We start from the raw sequence: 20,758 nt of genomic DNA, 5'->3' as shown, positions 1-20,758 counted from the left end.
TCGCTGCCGTTTCTAATCTCATTTCGGTATTTTCAGTGAATTCTTCCTCTAGTTTTCAAGTTATTCTTCATCATTTGCAAGTTTAAGTTACTCTAGTTGGTAACTTCCTTTTAGGTAATGACAAACTGAGAAGTAGTGCATGTTTGAATCGTCAGAAATTGAATGAGAAACAATATAATAGGAGGATCTCCTCACTTCTTTTATGTCATAAAAATGACATAAAAACTTCTGTTAGTGTGTCTAGCAGTTTTTCTTTGACATCTGAGCCACTGAATGTTCTCACTCCCCGCCAACCTGTTGCTATGGGAAACTGCTGAGGTTGATGTTCAGCGTGATGCAGACGCAGCTATCTATTTATATAAACCATCTGAATGCATGTGAAATCGCAGGTTTTCTGCACACACAAGCCATCCAGCGCTCCTCCAAACACAGATTTTTAACATCACAGAAAAGCTGGATCTGGCTTTACTTTGATCATTTTTACCAAAAAATGATAAAAGTTTTAACTTTTTTTTTGTTGCACTATAAGAATGATAAAACGTTTTCCCCCAGATGGAATGATATAGAACATAAAAGAGATTCTTACCAGTGTTGGATCCAGACAAGTTGTACCTGGAATTGGCCTTTTTTATGATGTTCTCGTGAATTTGGTACCACTCAATCTCTGTGTTGCATCTTAATTGGAAACAAAAATAAGACCAATATATAAGTACAGACTTTCTGATTGTTTTATTGGTCATTATAATGATTTGTCAAACAAGTTGTATTATGATTAAAAAAATAAAAATAAAAAATAAAATCAACCTAATTGCTAACAAGAAGTCAGCATATGTTTTTAAATCCATTATAAGTGCGTGCTCATGTAATTTTGACCATGATTGAATTGGAGAAGACACACAAAGCATTCAAACTGCTAAGTCGTATTGTGGTATGAATAAATCTACAGGAAGATGGCTGTAATTAAAACAGTTTTTTTTTTCCAATTGGAACATTTAATCACCTAATGTATGCAAGAAACAAAATATTCTGCAGACCCAAATTCCAAAAACATTCAGCTCAAACTCGATAAAGACCCAACTAACAAACCCTGTTTACTATTGTCGCACATTTAAAACAGAAGGCAGCATTTTTGAGCTAAATTTACATGTCCCATTTATAATTTAGGTCAAATTTCTGTGTCACCCACAACTTATAACCTCAGGGGCATCACGGGAGCAAACAGTACTGGACCAGCGAATGCTTCCTCTGATACTTCAGCAAGCAAAGCCCATCAAAAAAGGAGTATTGTTTTTGCTAAACGTTATATTCGAATGGACCCAAAAAAGAAATGGTTGGTTCCGAAGCATTCAACTGATTAAAATAATAACAAAACTTTGACTTACGCATAAACCTTCAGTAAGTGGTCATCCTTGGAGTCAGCAGTGAGGAGATCTGCAATGCTGACAACAGCACAGCCGAACGGCCGCCTGTACTGCACACTGCATGTGTTCTTCTTCTCTCCTGCTCCCATCCTCCCTGCACAAATCATAACTTGATTGGTCTGAATAAGAAATGAACACTTTAATAAACAAACAACGTAATAAAAATTTCACCTTTGCCTGGTCAAAGATCAATTCTTCCTAAATTATTGAATGGGCTTTTTCTTTTTTTCTTTACATCTCAAGGTTATGGTTACACCTGTTGCTGGTGCACCATTTCCTACCACACTTTTTCCTTCCATTCAACTTTCCACTGATATGCTTAACCAAGTAATGAGATTCACTCATTAGACGGACATAAAAACATATGAAGAGATAAGTTCTTCCTACCAATTCTTATGATGTGCACGACAATGTAGACGTCTTTCCGTAGATCGCTGCTTCCCAAATCCTGAAAGAAATCAGGACTCTCACATTCTGCTGCTTTTTACTTTACATTGTGAAACATTTGTGCACAATCGTTCCAAGACAAAACTCACCACAAACAGCGTGCATTGTCTTTCTGTCTTCTCAGGCCATTTGGGCAAGCCATTTTTACTCAGCCTGACAAAGAAGCGTTCGCTGTAGGAGAGGAGACAGACGGAGGGAGAGAGCACACACACACACACACACACACACACACACACACACACACACACACACACACAGATTAAAGAGGTCAGGAGCATATGCTAACTATCGTGCAGGAAAAAAATAAATAGAAAAACCCCTGAAAAAAACCAGAGTGTGTCCAAGTTACTCTGCGAGCAGGAACAGAATAAAGATTAGAAACCGTGTCAGAAATGTCAAGTGCTGAGCAGCAGGCATCGGAGGAATCACTTCAAAGATCAAACTGCATGCCGTAGCGCTCTGAAATGGAATATGAGGCGGCTGAAAGACAAGCCGAGAGGAAAGATGGAGAGTGTGATCTTCCAATTCCCAACACAGATTATCTGGAAAATGTCTGACGGGTGACAGAGTTTTCTTTGGGTTGGTAAAAGTCTGATTTGTAAACACTGACGCCTTTAGTAGTTTATATGCCGGCCTGCTGTTACAATCATGGAAATCAAAAACAGGATGTAGGTGACCAATCAAGATAAAAATGTTAAATTAATTTGATACCTTTTAAAACAGTCACATTACCACAGCTGTTTTATCAATAGCACCGTTTTTTTGGCCGTGTGGATTTGACCGAAAGTTAAAATGACCTGAATCATTTGTCGACATGGGCCATCATCCAGTGTTTTAGCCAACAGCAGCATCAGAAATATATAAAATTAGTTAAAATAAATTTTAAAAAAGCAAAAAACATTTTTTTTTTAAATCCCACATCCTAATGCTGCCATCATGGATGGGTTGGCCTTGTGCATGTTTTTCTTTTATTTAGAAATGCTTGAATAAATTGCAATTGCATTCTTCCTTCACAAAGTGTTTCACCTTTAATCAGAAAGGTTTCTGCTACAGAAACAAAACCAGCACAATTTGAAACGTCTCCAGATTTCCAGTCTGCACAACATCCCCGATGTGAACATCTGCACTGAATGAATAAAACAAGAAATATGTGAAAACGAAACAACTCTGACCTCAAATGCACCAGGCCGCCTTTGAAACTGAATGTCATGCAAAAAAAAAAAAAGGCGCAAATCTTGGCACTCTTTTTTTTTCCCTCTGTACTTCATCCTCCCGGCTTTTATATTGTGCATTTTAAGCGAGGCAGCAACCATGTCCTGCTGGGTGCCTCTCATCCTGGCTGACGAACTGAGGACTAATCCAGTTAGGTGACTTTCACAGTCTACAGATAAGCAGAGAGAAAACCTTGTAATTCACCAGCGCTTTGACAATGAGTAAGGCCGCTAGCCCGGCTAGCTTCCACCAGCGACAGTAGGCGCATCTGAACAGATCCTATAGGTTTATCCAGCACATCAAGAGCCGCACAGAGACTAAGATGCAAATATTCCATTTCCCAAATTCATATATTTATTTTTCCACTCTCTTATGTATTCGAATTAATAAAATGCTCAGTTATTTTTAGGTTATTTTACACAATAAAGCAAAAAAAAAATGCAGATCAGGCTGAAAATATGAAAGAAGGAAGAAGGGAATAAAGGTAAACTTTGACACAATGGGGAAACATCTGGATAGAAGAACAAATAGTCCTGCATATTTTACAGTTGAAAAGCTTAAACTACATGAGAAGTGTGTATTTAAAGCCACGACAGAATCCAAAAAGTTGCCACTGATGAAAATATGAGGTGAAGCTCAATGCGTTGTGTATGTAGGGCAGTGGGTGCTCATGCCTGAATTAATTATGCTCCTGATAATTAATTATACAAGCTCTGATGATTTTTCATACATGTATTCCTTCTGTAAAGTTTTCCTTTTTAAAAATCAACAATATTGGAGCGAGCCGCTCTGCCGGCAGTTTGATTTCGAGGCTGTTGTTCCTCATTAGCCGCTCTCTCTCTCTCCTGCGGCTTTCCACGCCATTTCTCCCAACCATATGGAGACGGATGCCTTCACGTCAGACGTTGAGATTTTTTGCATGCGCTCCCCGAACCCTAATTAGCGATCTCATTGTCAAAAAACCCCAACCACCAATTAACGACCGCTCCAGCGGACACGGAGGCACTGGCCGATCCTGCCGTGACGCGACGCAAACCCTCCCTCGCCGGCAAATCTTCTGTCTCACAGCTGCAGGGTGCTGATCACCGGAACCGAGGGGAGCCCCGGTGGGACCTTATCTGCCTCTATCACCCCTCGCATTAGCATAGCCCGAGTGGCCGTTTCCCCTCCCCTCTGGGGTCTGAAGGCGCTTGCTGCTCCCCTCTGCTGATTGCATTAGTGGCAGGGAGCTCACCCGATAAGGGTTGGGGAGGTTGAGGATCGGCTGTAGGAAGCAAATGACGTGAAAAAAGAGGGGTAAATTCACTCCCTCTACTCCTTCCAATCAGAAAAGAAGATTTTAAATGCGACACTTGAGGCTAAATGAAAAACTGACAAGATGACACCTAAAACATAAGAAGAAAAAGAGAAAACAGTTTTCACTCAAATTTGAAGAAAAAGGCAATACAAGATCAGATGGTGTAAAGAAAAGAAAAACTCCTCTAGGTAGCAATGGAGTCCTGGAAGGAAGGATTTTTAAAGGTGACCTATTATGTTTACCTGCATAGGTGAAAACATGTTTATTTGATTTTTATTTGCACAAAATCATTCTTAGATCATGAGAATTTAGTCAGATCAGTTCTGCTCATCTTTGGCTCCTTTCAGAATGAGCTGTTTTAGAGCGTCTTGTCATTTGAAAACCTAATAAGCTGCGGCTGCCGGTCACGGCGCTCCGAACTCAACGTCGACACTCGCATGTGCGAACAGATGCGCAATTATATAACCATACATTTTAGACAAGCAGAAGTAAAGCATTCCGCACAACCAACTGGAATGAAGGATATGGTTTCTTACTAGTTAGTCAAAGCACTTGCCTTTTCCAGCAGCCATTGTACAGCATAACATGCTGGAGCTCTGCTGGGGTTTTTAAAACAGCTCATTTTCCAGACATCAAATAACATTAATTGTTTCCCCCACCAAAAAAAAAAAGATCTTGGGTTGTTTTATAAGGAAATGGAAGTATAAGAAAAATAAGAAACAACAACAACAAAAAAAACAAAAACGTGGAGAACCAGCATGAACAGCATAAGTGCAAGTGCGCGCGCACCCTGCTGAGGGGCTTGACAAGGAGACCCTATTGAGCCCAAAGAAGCTCCCATGGCTGCTTGAGGTGGCGCAGCATTGTGGCGACGGGTCAGAACCCCATCTGCTCGCACACATGACGGTCTGACAAACACCAGTGACAACACAGTAGGAGCAGCAACAGTGTGGCGCTCTGCCAGCTGTATTACGTTAATGTGTGTCTGTGTCCATGCATATTCACAGTTACTACGGCAATTTTTTTCCCCAAAAAGAACAACTGTACTCACAGATCACAGGAAATGGGACTCTTAGGGCAATTTTCTAAACTCTGAGCCTATTTACTCCAAAACTGCTGCTATTTTTAGCTGTTTAATGCAAATTAAAAGAAACAAGAAAATGCTTGGAAAGACTATTTGCCCCCTTGAGGTATCTTGAACTTTTGCTTATACTGTTACTTACAAAGGCTTCAACCTAATTTTAATATCAGACAGAGAAAAATGAGTAAATACTTGAGGCAATTTTCCCCAATATATCCCCAATTAGGTAAAAAACCAATTCAGTAAAGCTATATGTGGAAACATTAACAGTTTTTGTCACAGAAAATTACTTTGACGGGACAAAAACAAAAAGAATCACTGAGATGGAACTCATTTGACGACATGAAGTAGGTGAAAAGATTCAAAAAGCTTCACATTGAAAACAAGCACACTTGTTTTCTCTCGTATGATAATCTAAAGGACACCAGCAAACAACTTTTATGGAGAGCCATAGTCAAAGTCTTTATATAAATCCAATTTAGAGACATTCTTACTAGGAGGATGGCACAATCAGTTATTGGATTTAGGCGACAATTAATTATCATCATCTGAGCTCTGCATTTCATATTTACTCCAGTTATCACTGCCTAATCTTAATGACTGTTTAATCATCTGAAACAGCAAAAACAGAGGAAATACGTGAGGAAGTGCATTCTTTCTTTTTTTTCGTCCTTTCAAGTCTCGCAATGAAGTTGGACAAATGAGGTTTACGACGCGTCACAAAACGACATGATCAGCATGACTGCTGCGTTTGTTCAAAATCAAATGCGTCACAAAGCGGATAGCGTGTGATTACTTAAGCCTTGTTAATGTACTGAATAGCAGCCAGCAGCAGATAAAAAGAGGAAATAAAGGAGAACTGCAGAGAGAAGGGAAATCAGAAAGAGAAGTGATCCAAGTGGAGTATAATCACAGCAGTGGACAGTAATTATGCACTTGAAAAATAAGAAGCAAGGGGGGGGGAAAAGACATCATTACTTTGAACGTGAGAGCTAAAAATTGATCAATGATGATGATTTAATGGTTTTGAATTGAAACTCTTTCAAATCTTTCAGAACTGTGGCTTTGATTTGCACACGCAGAGCTACACATTGTCTTGCTAGCTCAAGACAATGTTGACTAAATCATTTCTGGTGTTAGAGAACATACAGTTGAAGTATTTTAGCATTGAAAGCCACTAAAATATTTCAGATATGCCATTCTTGTGACTTATGCCACTGTTAATAAGACACAAGAGACTCTGCTTCTGCAGAGTCTCTGAGAAGCCGAAAATGGAGTTCCCTGAAAAACTTGAGAAGAAAAAAAGCGGGGCAAAGAAAATTAAATAAAGTTGGATGAAAAGCTTGTGAAAAAAATGGCCCACTTTCAGCTTTCTCTAAAATTTTACAAAGTTGAAAATTTTAAACTGTAGTTGTTTTTCCTACAATTAGAAATATATTTTAGAAGTCTCACAAGCACCAGGACCTAATTATGGTTTCAGAGTATGTACTGGTTAAAGAGTTGCAGTTCTCAAAAGCAACAATTTAAAAAATTTTAATTATAAGCCACAGAGTGTAATAAGTCCTCTCATATCATCAATAAGTACATGAAATGCTATTTTGGCTGAAGCAGTGATAGAACTGGCATTACCATTTGTAATACAAGCCAAATGGGATTTTTTCTGCATTTTTGCTCGGTGATCAAACGAGCCCATTCCTGTGAACGGTCAATTATTTACACAAGTGGTGAGAAAAAAATTCTTCTAACTTGAATTATAGTTCAAAACAACTTTTTTTTGTTTTGTTTCATGCAACAGAGTCCTAGATAAAGTAATAAAACATTGGATCCCACCAGTATCATCCTCATGTTTCTGATCTCATACTGTGAGGCGAAGAGACCAGTCACTTTTCAAAAGAAGCTTCGCTGATACCGAGCTCCTTTCTCAACCCACTCGCTGTTCAGTTAACCTCGTTTCCTCTGCCCTTAAAAAGCCTCTTTTTTTGGGGACATAAATTGGAATCTCCTCCCTTTGAACTATGAAACTAGGGAGCTTAATCGCCGTCCCCTTTCTCTCTTTTTCGGTGGAGGGGCGGCGACACTTCATCAGGAGGATGTGGCATGTGCGGACGTGTGCGCGTACGCACTCATGCTGCGTGAACGGACTGTATGGGTGAAGAGGTTCTTTCATGTGGCAGCTAAGACGTCATCATTTAACAGTAACAGCACGGCCTTGCCCACTTTTATGTGTCCAAGTGGACTTTAACGAGAGGCTCCATGTGAAAAATCTTTCACATGGAGCCTGACCAGACAGAAAATCCTCAATAAATGTAAAAAAACTGCCAAGCAAAAACAATTTCTGATTGTATTGTTGCTTTGCTATAAGAAAATCCAAAAATATGATGGCTGGAGAGATGGATAGATGGATGGATGGATCTTTTTTTTTTTTTTAGACAAGAGGACAAAAAAACTTAAGCTTGAAATTGCAAATAAATTGAAGTAACATCTTCCTATATGTAATATATACTCAAAATCAATTCCGTAATTAATCAAACTTTTCGAGACAGAGATTTGTGTTCCTCAGTTCTTGCAAGGTTTTCACCTGAGCGGCCGATTCTCCCGTCCGTCATAAATGTGAAAGAAGACTTCCAGCTCCTCTCCCAGGTTGGCGCTCATCAGGCTCTTCACGTGGACAAACAGGTGGTGTGTGCTTGCAGGTGTAGCGGTCTCCTTCTTACGATGCCGATGTTCCATCTGCAGTAAATGGGAGAAAACGATGTAAAATAAAACAAACAAAAGGTTTTCCTGTAACTTTCCACAGCTGGAGAATCTCTGACAAGCTATAAAATAAAAAAGAAAGAAAAGTTTTAAAGTTTGTGCCTTTTAAATCTTGAAAGAATGAAAACAAACAAAACCACGTACAACATAATAATAAAAAAAACAAACACATTTGCTTCGGTTTTTTAAATACAAGACAACTGCATTTTAGCTTCAGTATTTAATATTGAATTTCCAAGTCAGAGATAAACAACGACATCCCACAGCGGGGGGGCCGTCTTTGCAGGCAGATTTGCATTTATATCCAAAACTCCAAAGAGGCTCAGATATAGATTAAGTGAAAACAGATCGGGGTAATAAAGCATGTAATATTCCAGACTGCCTACAGCACCAGAAGGTGATACGGTGAGAGCTTCAGCTGGACTGTTTAGCGTTTGTTTCAGTCTCATTACGAAGAAAACAATCAGCACACTGCTTGCAGAGCGAGGCGTTTTTCAAAAGAGTGCATTTACAACATGTCATAAACGTCGACGTGCTTCAGTGAGATTCAGGCGGTAGGCCGACACGAAGTAGTGCAAAAATGATGATGCTTCAAGTGTGAAAAGTGTGGCGGTGCATTTGTGTTCACCCTGTTCACTCCTATGCCTAAAAGATAATCCAGCCAATGTGCAAGAGCCATTTATGGTGAGGAACTAACACTAAATATCACCAAAAACCATTGCAAAGTGATGGGTGTTCAGATGGCTAAATAAAACCAAGACCTATCAACCGCCCCACCTGTTTGTAATTTAATTCCAGTATAAACGCAGCTCTTCTGCAAAGGTCTGAGTGGTTTGGTAGAGAACAATGCCAAACAAGATCAAGCAGGCCTGGATTAGGCTACAAAACATTTTTAACAGCATTCAAACAACAATGTGTGGCAGAAAACTGCTGTAAAACATACACATATCTGTTTATATGCCTCCTCTGTACCATCTGGACAAGATTAAACCGTTTTGCAAAGAACGGGCAACACTTTCATTTCGAGACGCGCAAAGCTGTTGTGAACCTGTAACTAAACCAAAATGAGATACAACTCAGGGGTTTCTGAATTAAAATGTATGCCAACATTTTGGGATTTTCAGCTGCAATAAAACATAATATCTGCATCATATTTGTGAACTGAATGATGCAGAACTGTTGTGAACTGCTTTTGTTGGTCTACCACACAAAATCCTAATACAAAAGATAAGTGTTTGAATATTGGACTATGCAAAAGAAAACTGGGGAATTGAAAAAACTTGTTCACGCCAATGAATGTAAAAAAAAGGGGGCATTTTATGTCACATAAACGGCTGAAAATAACAACCTCCCTGCTGATGTTTTTCCCCAAAAGCGTCCAATTATATTCTGAGCAAAAATGATCTAACGGTCTTTTAATGCAGCGAAACCGGGAGCATGATTAACCGAAAGTAAATGTCACATCTCAGTGTGGTCTGCAGGTGGTCATTACATGCTGCATTAGGTCAGGCTATATAGAATAGCAGTCAGGCCTTGCCCAGGATTGCATCATAGAATGGCAACTACCATCTACATCAACATGTGCATTACTGCTCACTTAACAGCATGAGAGGTTTATCCCGGTCTGCTGTCGATGTCCAAAAATACTGCACACAAACAGCACCAGATGGTCAAAGGGGGTACTGCCAAATCATGTCTTAAATTCACTGCTGTAGTAAAACACACAACAGGAGGTTTGGGGGGATGGAAGTCAGGGAGGGGTTGTAAATACACAAATTTGAAAATGAGGAAAATATTTAAAAAAAAAAACAACAACAACAACAAAAAAGAAGAACTGCAAATACACAACTGGGCAAGTTAAGGACAGAGGGGAACAAGCTGCTAACAAAATGACTCCCTGCAGAGCTATTGCATCAGCAAAAGTTGCATATTGTGTTTTTAAAGAACGGATACCAACAAACACTTAACCTTAGCATTGACGATGCTTAAACTGTGTCCCTGAGACATAACCTTCAACATACATAACTTAATATTTTTTAGCATTTTTTTTTTAATATAAATTCAGCTGTCATTCTAATATTAACAGATCCGATATGAAGCGCGAGTTCAGCACTTTTATAAGCGAGGTGCTGTCAAAAGCTGTACACAGTTAGCATCACCTGCAATAAGTAGCACCGGGTGTTTATTTTAAATCACGATAAGTCAATTCTGGAGGTCAAAGTTGACAGCTAGTCCAAAAAAAAACCCAATTCTGTTTCATGAACTTTAGAAAACCCAATGATTAGTTACAAGGAAAAAGAGAATCTGTGAAGTAATCTAGAAGTAATCTAATGGACACTCATTAAAAACGCAACTGGCCAAAGTGAAACTGTGAAATAAAAGGAAATGTTAAAAAAGACAAGCAAGTAAAGATTTGAGTGAAATAGTTTTAATACCGCAGTATTTTTATATCACGTAGTTTCGCTTAAAGTAAAGGCTTCACACAGGAAGATCGTTAGAGGTACACTACCGCCACACTACTATGAAAAATGTAGTTTTCGAGTTCAACAGCAAAAGTAGCTTAATGTCATTGCCAGGAGTTACCTACTGTGGGTAGATGGACTGTTTCATACCCGTGAACAGAACCTCACTTCAGTCAGTATTGCTTTGATGAGAAACTTCAGCCATCATGTCAAAACATTAAGATTCTGTACTTAGACAAGTTAAACGTCATAAACAGACACGCAGAGAAAACGACGCTTAACAATGTCCTGCAGAAAACAGTTTTGCCATAAACACAGGACTGAATAAACCACTTATTCGCATGAGACTCCTGCAAAGATGAGCTCATAAATCATTTCAAAAACAACAAGGCTTGTTGAAGTGACAAATATGTTTTGTCTAGTCCCGTCTCCCCTGCATGAACCAGAAATAGCCACCTGTTCAAACGATCTAAAAAACAAGGCGCCTGCCTCCGATTTCTTTAAGGGATCAGTGCCTCGGCGACGACACAGGCCGGGGCCGGGCTGCCGGGTTTGACGTAAAATGACTAGATCCTGGAGAACGCCTAATTTATGCTTTGGGTTTTTATTACCAGGCTATTTTCAGCGCGTCGTTTAGAGCTGCCTGATGGGAACAATATGTGGTTATGCGTCAGCTTCTGGATGACTTGACACAAAGGATGGGCACGGCAGGCTGGCATTCCAATGTCATTTTGCCTATTTATTTATTATTTAGGAATTTTTGAGAACGATACAAAGTGAACCAAACAAGAAGCTGGAAAAACTGCAAGGGGGAAGACAGCCAATAAAAGTCACTAACCACCGATTGAAATTTATTTTTCCCCTCTTTTTGTTTTGTTTGTACCTTTTTTTTTTTTTTTTTTTTTTTTTACAAAAATGGCTTTTTAGCCAGACATAGCATTACTTCTAATATTTTCAGAAGCATATCTTGTCTTAATCGTATCCATATTTTAACACCCTTAGATCTGTGTTAAACAGCATGCTTAAAATTTGTTATGTAAAGCCTGATAGTAAAAGGGGAATAAAGTTCACCCAGCAGAGTTCAGCGTTGCAGGAAGCAGCTATAAAGTTCACTAGTGACCATCTTGTTAACTAGTGAAAAACTGGTAGCAACTAGTAACTAGTGACACCAGTAATATGTATTTCTTTTAAAAACAGCAATTTTTAAGGCTCTGCAAAGAAAACCCCCCAAAAAATCTTATTATTCAGAATATTTAGAAAGGGATTTGTTTCTCTTTATTTTAGAGTACTAAAATACTCATGGTGCACTGCTACAGGGCCAACCATGGACCTCAACAAACTTCAATAAGATGAGTTTATTTCACCAACCACAGCCAGTCACTTAAACGTAAACAGAACATAAATATATCACACAGCTAAACGTCCCAGTCTGAAAAAATTCCAGAATGGAAGAGAAAGTCATTGAGATGCACCATCTTTAATGGGTCGCAAAGCCATTTCTAATTTCTGTGGAACTCCAGTAAACCACAGAGAGCTTTTTCTTTTTTCCCCAAACAGGAGTGGGTGGCTGACAAAAAAAAAAAAAAAGGATTCCAAGAGCGCATTCACCCATTTTCCCAAAAGTTGTAAAACTTGTCCAGAACATTGTTTAAACCACTGCACTCCTTCATACACCTCAATTAAAGTCGGTGTTTGTGATTCGACAAGAATACGAGACTGGAGGGCATCCTTGGGACGATTTCAAGGAGGGAAACAGGGTGTGAAAAATATATATCTATTAAAAAAAACAAGTGTTAGAAAATAATTGCACTTTAACAATTATTTATATCTGTAGCAAACTTTTTTAACTTCAGAGTTGAACTTTCAAGACTTTTCCGCTGAGGCGTAAATTTGACAAGACACAAAGGCCCGTTTCATTTAGAGACTCCCCAAAATGAGAATAGGTAATTTAAGAAAAGCAAATATCCATTGACTTTTTCTGGAAAAGAAAACAACAGAGAAAATATAAAGCCTCTGATATAATTTTTTTTTTTTTTCATTTCATTTTTTTTTTTTTTTACATGTCTTTACTAAAGGTGCCAAAAATCTTGGGAGAACGCAGGCCTTCTTTCACAACAAGCAATGCCAAAGAGGAAGCTTTGCCAGCACGTCCTGTGCCAGGCCCGAGTGATCCTTCACAGTTGTATGATTCACCACAATTAATGAACTAATCTCAATCTCCAAGGACTAAGTGGGAAGTATGAGGTTCAATTGCATTTGGGCAGTAGGAGACGATCCCAAGTGAGCTGACTCAGGCTGAGACTAGGGAGCCAATTAGTGGTTTTTAAAAAATGTCAGCGTCTCTTTCTGCAGAAGTTTTTTTTTTTTTTAAACAAATATATGATAAAGAAAAAAAACAACTTATTTGTAGAAGAGAAATTCAAAACAAATTTAAACATTTTTGCTTGCAACCAGGATAAAGGCAATATAATATGCAGAGCCGCAAATTAAACCGAGGCTCTTCTGATAGTAAATCCTCTTATCCTTTCCCTAAAGCCAAAATCTCAAACTGTGTTAATTTACTTTCGGAATAAGTACAGAAAAACTGAGAAACGTCTTTTTACAGTCAAATCAGAAGAGTTTACAATGTTGCGCGATGTTACCAACTTCTTAATAAAAATCCAACATTCAAACTTCTAGATGTCAAATATTTACTAGCTAGATTGCAGATTTGTCGAAAAAGTCATTAAGTTAACCTTTCCTGAATAGAGCCACTTGAACAACAAGCATGCCATTACATGTGTACCATTTTTATTTCCTCTTTTCCATAGAAAGCTCTCTTGGTCCAGAGCTTCTGTGTGGGTTTGTGTTTTTCCGAGATGCAGGCCGTCATTAAGGTAATATTAGAGTACCGCCTTTGTTTTTATTTCCTGCATAAAGTCGGCCTGCCCAAACACTTCGATGCTCGTACATTTAGTTAAATCCACTTCATGGATTGGGAAATTAATGGAGGTATTGCCGTTATTAACTTAGGAGGCTCCAATTTTCTTTCTTTCCCTTCTAAAGTTTATTCTTTCTGCTGTATGTTGGTTTAGCCGTGTCTCTTTTCTTTGACCGCCTTTAAATCAGTGTAATTTTTTATCACTGAATGTAGATTTGACTTTTGTGTCTCTTTTCAGGAGGAAGTTATTAAAGTCACTACTTTTGCTGTTAACTTTGCTGTCATCAACTTTACATAGTCTCCTTATTTTCCTTGCTAATAGAAAAGCAAAAAACAAACATACTCTTATGTCAGCCACAACAAAATAACAGATCATAAAATACATAAGCTGAAGGCTTTTTCACAAGATCTCACTGAGAAACACTGATGTAATTACACAGCATTTACACGGTTTATTGTGCCTTTGTGTAATCTCATTTCTGGGTCTTTGTTCATGTATACGTGCCGCGAGTGCCTTTCTTTTTGTTTTGTTTTTTTTTATATTGCCTTGCTGTAGCTGGGAATTGCAGTCATTTGCTTATTTTGTAACAGAGGTGTGTTGTTTTGCTTTCATCTCTCTACGGCTGCCTTTGTTTCGGCTAACAACCGAAATGAAACAGATGGATTAAGGGCCTCAATTACCCCTCTCTGAAGCGAAAGCCGACACAGAGTACGTGTGATATAATTCCCCCCCCCTTGCTCCGAGCCGGGGTAGAGGAGTGGTTGCCACGGTAACAGTGGATGGGGTTCAAGAGAAGGCGGGTGGGAAAAATTTAGGAGGAAAAGGCAGAGGGATGGAGGGGGGGGGTGAGGAAGAGAACATGGAAGCAGACGGGAGGACGGTCAATTCTGTTCAATAGCAATGCTCCTCTTGGAGGAAAACACTGACACTGGTGCCACACGCAGTTATCAAAAACAACTTTTGTTTGCTTCCAAGCTACATCGAAAACACAAAATATCCTGTCCACAGTCACCACATGCTTGCTCACGAAGGATAGTTGCCAAGTTTACAACTAGATTAAGGTCCGGGAGACGATTTTTGATGCATCTACAAACGTTTTTTGTTGTGTAGGCTGTGCATCCGAACATTTTTGAAACAGGGTTGCAGGGTGAATACATCTCAGAATGCCAGTTTAATGTTTCCGTGTAGCCGTGTGAACCGTGTCTTTCTTTTTAAACAATGACGTCTCTAATTATCTCGCAATCGCGTTTTTTTGTCCCGTTCTCTTGAAGTCCAACAGAGCCACCGATTAGCCCGGCATACTCACTTTCATCATGGCTCACAAAAATATAAACTACTTCCTCTCTCTGTATGTACAGGGCCTACATCAACTGAGACTGACGCTGCGTTTTAAATGTTTTCACTTTATATGTTGGATTGATCTGGACATAATGGGCTCTGATGGTGATCATATAACTGGACTGCGTTATGATTGAGTTGAATTGATTTTTGCTAAAACTGAACTCTATTTAATTTAATAGGAATTGGCCCTGCTCATCTTGTAAAGTGCATTAAGGGAAGCCCAGGAAGTCGGGGGTGGCAAAAAAAAAAAACATATTGACTCCTAGACCTAGAAGATAAAAAAAAAGAAAAAAAAATCAACATTGTCAGTAAAACATGAGGTGAAAAATTGAAGCCCAACACTTACACAGGTAGAAAACCATTAAAAGGAAAGTCCCTGAACCATCCGAACAATAAATTAGGTTTTGATAAACATTAGCAGCCCTCACCAGTCTGTACAGTTCTGTTACGCTGATTTCGTCTGGGTCCACCATGCTGAACTCCCGCCTGGGCACCAGGTCCAAGCAGAGCTGTCTAAAACAAACACAGAGAAGACAAGTCACACACAGAGTGCTTTGAACTGTGATGCGCAGCTGCAAAAATCAACACCACTGCCAGTTCAGCCAGGGTTTTAAATCCGTCTGACAAATGGTCCGACTTCTTCTTCAGCTCCTTTCCATTTGCTCCGTCCTCCTGAACCTCTCAGCAGTTACTCATATCAGTTTATGCGCCTCTCCTGTCTTGATTCTCAACTATCCTAATCCTAGTTAACAGCGTTCTTTCATCGTTCCTTCTCCTGTGGTTCAGACCAACACCATCCAGGGTTTGGTGTCTCCTTGCAGCAATAAAAGAGAAAAAGGCCCACAGAGAGGGACTCTCCAAACATGTCCCCCCTCTCACTAATGATGGATGTGTGCACATTTGAGAATAGCCAACGGTGGGTGAATGAAGGAAAAAAAAAAACAGGTAAAAAGCACACAGAATGAGGATGTGACACAAGTTGAGGGTTTTTTTCTTCTCCTCCTTTTAACCCATCAGCATTGAGCGGTAAGAGATGGGAGAGAAGCTAACAGCAGGAGGGATGGAGCAAGCGCCGGCTGTGTGAGACCCACTCGACCGAGTGAGGAGCGCGCTTACAGGGAAGAGAGGTGACAACAAAAGACGGACGTGTGACAAGCGAGAAAAGCTGGAGAGGAAGAAGAGAGCTGCAAGAATGTGTGAGAAATAAGCTGAGGCAAAAAGCGAGGAGAGATTTTTTTTTCCCCCCTGAGAGAAGTTAAGTCAAACCAAATCGGTAAGATTAATGCGACCACGCTGAAGAGACCTCAAGGTAGAATTTACTCCCTTATTTTGTTGGCATGCTCCACTAATCTCCCAGAAAACTGCAAAACAGGCGAAACACTGAGTTTCTTCAACTCGAGGCATCAATATTTTTGATGATTTTGATGTTATTTGGAAAAATGAACTGCTTATTGGTGCTTCATAACACCACTAAACTACCGCATTATGGTTTGACGGTATAAAGCACTTTGAAAAGTTGAAGGTCACCCAGACAGACTCTTGTTAATGTGACTTTACTGTCGTGCTAGATGCAACTCTTTTTAATACAAATCAATCTCATCTTTAGGATAAAATCTCCCTGGTGCATGTAGAAAACACGTTTTTTTTCATGTTCAACTCAAATTTAACACTTTATAGAACATGTAGGATCATATCGGAGGAACCTTTACAAATAATTGGATTCAAAACATTTCACAACCAACAACCCCCTCTAGAGATTGTACAATTTCTGCCTACGAAGCAGGAGAATCCTGCAGCTTTGACGAGATAAAGAGGGAGCCGAAAACAGAAGCGTCTGAAGGTCAAGATGAACTCGGCGAGACCAAGAAAACTTGACGAGACGCCGCTCGTGGGATTGCTGGGAAAAACAAATCAAAGATTTAGCTGAACTCGGCAGGAGTCTGACCTCTATGGAAAAGTCATCAGAAGAAAGTCTTTTTTTTTTTATTCTCACAACAACAACTTCAGAAGAAGTACAGAAAAATAAGTCCTGCGGAGTCCGGAGGAGGCGGGAGCAGAACGTACTCGCTCGAGGATATCAACTGTTTCTTTTGCTGCCTCGAACGGGACAAGGCTGGGTTGACGACAGATTAGTCATCTCACTGGCAAAGCCAAAGACTTTTTCTTGCGACACCTCCCCAAACATCATGACTTTATATCACAACCACAGCTGTGGTTGCAAAAATTCAAACAAATAAATGTCTTGCCTTCGACGCCGTACCCGATTTCAAACCCGCATTGCTTCTGTAAGAGACGTACTTAAACATTGGCGGCCTGATACTCACTCGTTGCCCCAGTCCAGTCTCGCCGTGATGTGCTGCTTGACGTCCTTCATTCGGTCGTGAGTGAGGTGGCCGACCAGCACCTGCCTCCTCAGGTCCAAGATTTCATTCATCACGTGCCAGAGCCGATGGAACAAATCGCCCTCGTTCTTCTGTGGGAGGCGCAAGTGATGGAGAGGAAGGAGATGTAGGGGTAAGAAAGCTTTGAGAAGAGACACAGCCAAACGTGACGGAATATATAATCGCACATTTAAAGAGGAGCAGGTGGAATTAGAGCAGGCTGAATCCAGCCATCAAAATCCTCCATTTGGAACGGAACGTGAAGGAATATTTTGTAATTTAATAGTGTAGCACAATTATTAACTCATATCATGATCATGCCTTTACCAATATAATATTTTACATGGTTAGACCCTAAAGTTTCTCTACATGATGCCAAGATGGACAGAGAGCCACGACTAATTCTGGTGAATCTTCTATTTGTCTACTTGTTTGATTTTTGTCCAATTGAAAGCCCAGTGGCGACACATTTTAAGTTTATTGGAGGGTCCAACAGATGTCTATTAAAAAGGAAATGTTTGAGATGCAACAGATTATCCAACAACAGAAGATTTGTGTTTTTAAATGTTTTTTAAAGACCTTTAAAAACAGCTCTTTGAAAAAGGGCTGTGGACACTGCCTGCGTAGAAATATCCAACTATGTAAGCATTTCCAACTTGAAAATTTACAAGTGACAAGCCACTCTTTAAAGTGTCACAATAATGAGGGGGGAAAAAAGGCTAAAAATTGATTTTAGCTAATAAGCTTCAATGCCCTGCTGCTTTTTGTAGCGAATCTATGCTCTTCGATCTCAAAGTATTCATCAGTTCAGTTCAATCAGCCCGAGATAGCTTAATGGGTCACAAACACAATCAATTCAGCAAATGAAAGGGAATGGAAACGGCGTTAACTGTTTTCCAATCACCATGTCCCGTGTAAACTCATTGTGTCTTACTGCATGTAATCATCCCTACCACGTAGAGCTGCTTCCACATGGCGCCCCACTCTCTCAGGGTCGACGTCATCTCCGTGATGACCGAGTCTTCGACGGGGATCACGGTCTCAAATTGCCTGCAAACGCAGACGTTTGCGTGAGAACGAGTCGTCACTTTCACGAATGGAAACGGCGAACCAGAGAGACGCGACTCACCCTTTGTTCTTCACTACGGCGTTCTTCAGGTGGATGTAGCTGCATGGGAAGATTCCCTTTGGATAGAAGAAAGACAGGTTAATTGAAACGCTCTCGTTGCCGTTTGCCTCTGGCATCGTTAGCATGAGACTGTGCGTGTGATAAACAACTTGGAGCCAAGTGTATGTGTGGATAAAATGAAGTCTGAGGTAGAAAGCTGCTGGTTTGCTGAATATTAAAGTAGAAATCACGTTGATGAATGCAAGGGTAAATTCAGAAAACAAACAAACCCAGAAGCTTTCATTACCGCTCATCAGTGGTGCGGAGAGGAAATGGAGATATTGGCAGCATTATTACAGTCTTAAAATGTAAACTTTTCTTAAACGTTTACAAGAAAACCATGTACAGAATTGCATATTACCCAACTCACTCCACATTGTCTACATGTTACATTTTTCTGACTAAATGAATTTTTTGTTCAAAATTCATTGCAATCGTTTATCTATACAATTTTTTTTTAGAATAAAAATTCTTCCCATCTTCCCAAGCTGCTTTTCATCATAAGATACAAGTCTTAAAACAAATTTTAGGGTGTGTAAATGTGACCAGATTTAGATTCATAATCAGACCCAAAAGATTGCATTTTGGGAAAAATATGTCGACATGCTTGAATAAAGATAAGTCATTTGACAAATATCAAATAGAATACACTTCTATGGTGTCTTTTAAAAGACATGTCCCAACTATAAGAAGCTAAATGAGTAAGATTAACCTAATAATAAATTCAAAAACAGAAATTTCAGGTTGCAATTGTCAAAAAGTGAAACAGTTAACAGTAACACTTCATGAGCCTTACAAGATACGCACTTTAAAACTGCAGCATATTTAACTTGTTCTTCTGCAGAGTATTTTCTTTTTAAAGGTTGCCCAACACCGCTGCATGTTTTGCTCTTTAAACAACCATTGAGGAAGATTGCTGTGATTTTTACGTTCCTCTGCCATCTTCCTTTCATCTTTGGCCGCATCATTTCTGATGGGGAGGCTTGTTTCTGCTTACTTTTTCCATCAAGCTCATACTTGCGCCACTGTTTTTCGGAACAGAACTGTCGACGTGACTCTTCAAACCTCCCTATGCATCTCTTTGAGATGACCGATTATTGGAGTTCAGGAGAGACCGAAATGCAACACTGACAGGGTTTGAAAGCAGGTGCAGCTGTTGGGTTTTGAATTCTTGTCTGAGACGGATTTTATAAAGCTTCATACAAGCAAGGAGATGAATACATTTCTGAAAAAAGTCTGTTTACCTTGACATTAGGATTCTTTAGAATGAATCCTCTGTACCATCCTGTGGAGACAAAACACAGTTGGAATTCACTAAATGGCACTGGAGATTATATACACTTAATCTTAGATAAAAGGCACTTTCATTGCACAGAAAGTACTAGTGGTATCGTTATTGTGTTTTTTTTTCTTGAAACAGCTGTTTGTAAGAACTAATTCTTTCATTTACTATGTTTCAGCCTTTATTTTTAATTTACTCCTGGGTTAGTGTTTGTGTGCTGCACTTCTCTAGTTGGATATCTTTTGACCTATTAGCATTAACGGACCACGGGAATGGGATTTAATTGTGTAACAACTTTTATTGCATTTATATGTGATTGTGTTGATTGCATGACTGAACTGGACCCAATTGGGTTCAATATAGTCGGACATTGATAAGACTTATCTTGTAAAACGCCTAGTTATGACACTGAAGCTTTATAAGAAAAAAGTTTTTAAAAAAGCATATGAATATATATATTCTACATATGAATTCAGAGCAGCACAGATACAAAAAAACCCAAAAAGAAGAAAGAAACCTTGCAAATATCTATGACTCAAACAGGCAGATGTGTTAAAAAGAAGAAGTAACAGTCTGAAATTAAAAGACAAAAAAATAAATAAATACATAAACTGTCTTCACACCATTACACGCTCCAAATGGGCCTGGACCAAATTAGCCAACATTCAGTGCTCTTTGCAAATCCCAACCCAGACAGAAACAATCTAATGAATTTACATTTGTGTGAATCTGAGCTGATGTGCTTCACCCAAAACAGCCCATTTAAGCTCACTCTGCAGCCACCACCGCCATTGTAAGTCGCTCCAGATAAGAGCATTAGCTGAGCAGCTCAGATGGACTGTAAATGTATTAGATTATTCTAATCACTATTAGATTTCGCCAGAGCATCGGTGACTTAGCACCTCTCATCTCTTTCAGGCAAATTCGGTCACGGCCGCGATGAATAATTTGCTTTGGTCTGCGCTGTGGAAACTTTGCTCAGTTTTTCCAG

General features: G+C 39.5%; 1 protein-coding gene across 3 annotated transcripts in view; it reads right to left on the bottom strand.

Moving 5' to 3' along the window:
• Positions 1–20,758, bottom strand: part of dock4b (dedicator of cytokinesis 4b) — a 112,602-nt gene that overhangs the window by 58,159 nt on the left and 33,685 nt on the right. For all 3 annotated transcript variants that reach the window (XM_055054692.1, XM_055054694.1, XM_055054693.1), the window contains exons 3-12: positions 19,730–19,770; positions 18,447–18,502; positions 18,271–18,367; positions 17,261–17,409; positions 15,365–15,449; positions 8,037–8,188; positions 1,958–2,039; positions 1,809–1,869; positions 1,383–1,515; positions 587–675 (exon numbers count right to left, since the gene is read on the bottom strand). In XM_055054692.1, the coding sequence (XP_054910667.1) occupies positions 587–675; positions 1,383–1,515; positions 1,809–1,869; positions 1,958–2,039; positions 8,037–8,188; positions 15,365–15,449; positions 17,261–17,409; positions 18,271–18,367; positions 18,447–18,502; positions 19,730–19,770 (945 nt within the window). The remainder of the gene's footprint in view (positions 1–586; positions 676–1,382; positions 1,516–1,808; positions 1,870–1,957; positions 2,040–8,036; positions 8,189–15,364; positions 15,450–17,260; positions 17,410–18,270; positions 18,368–18,446; positions 18,503–19,729; positions 19,771–20,758) is intronic.

Source organism: Poeciliopsis prolifica, unplaced genomic scaffold (assembly GCF_027474105.1).
Source record: "Poeciliopsis prolifica strain line A6 unplaced genomic scaffold, Auburn_PproV2 SCAFFOLD040, whole genome shotgun sequence".
NCBI classification, from domain to species: Eukaryota; Metazoa; Chordata; class Actinopteri; order Cyprinodontiformes; family Poeciliidae; genus Poeciliopsis; species Poeciliopsis prolifica.
The sequence above is the reverse complement of the archived record's forward strand: the minus strand, read 5'-3'. Positions and strand labels throughout refer to the sequence as shown.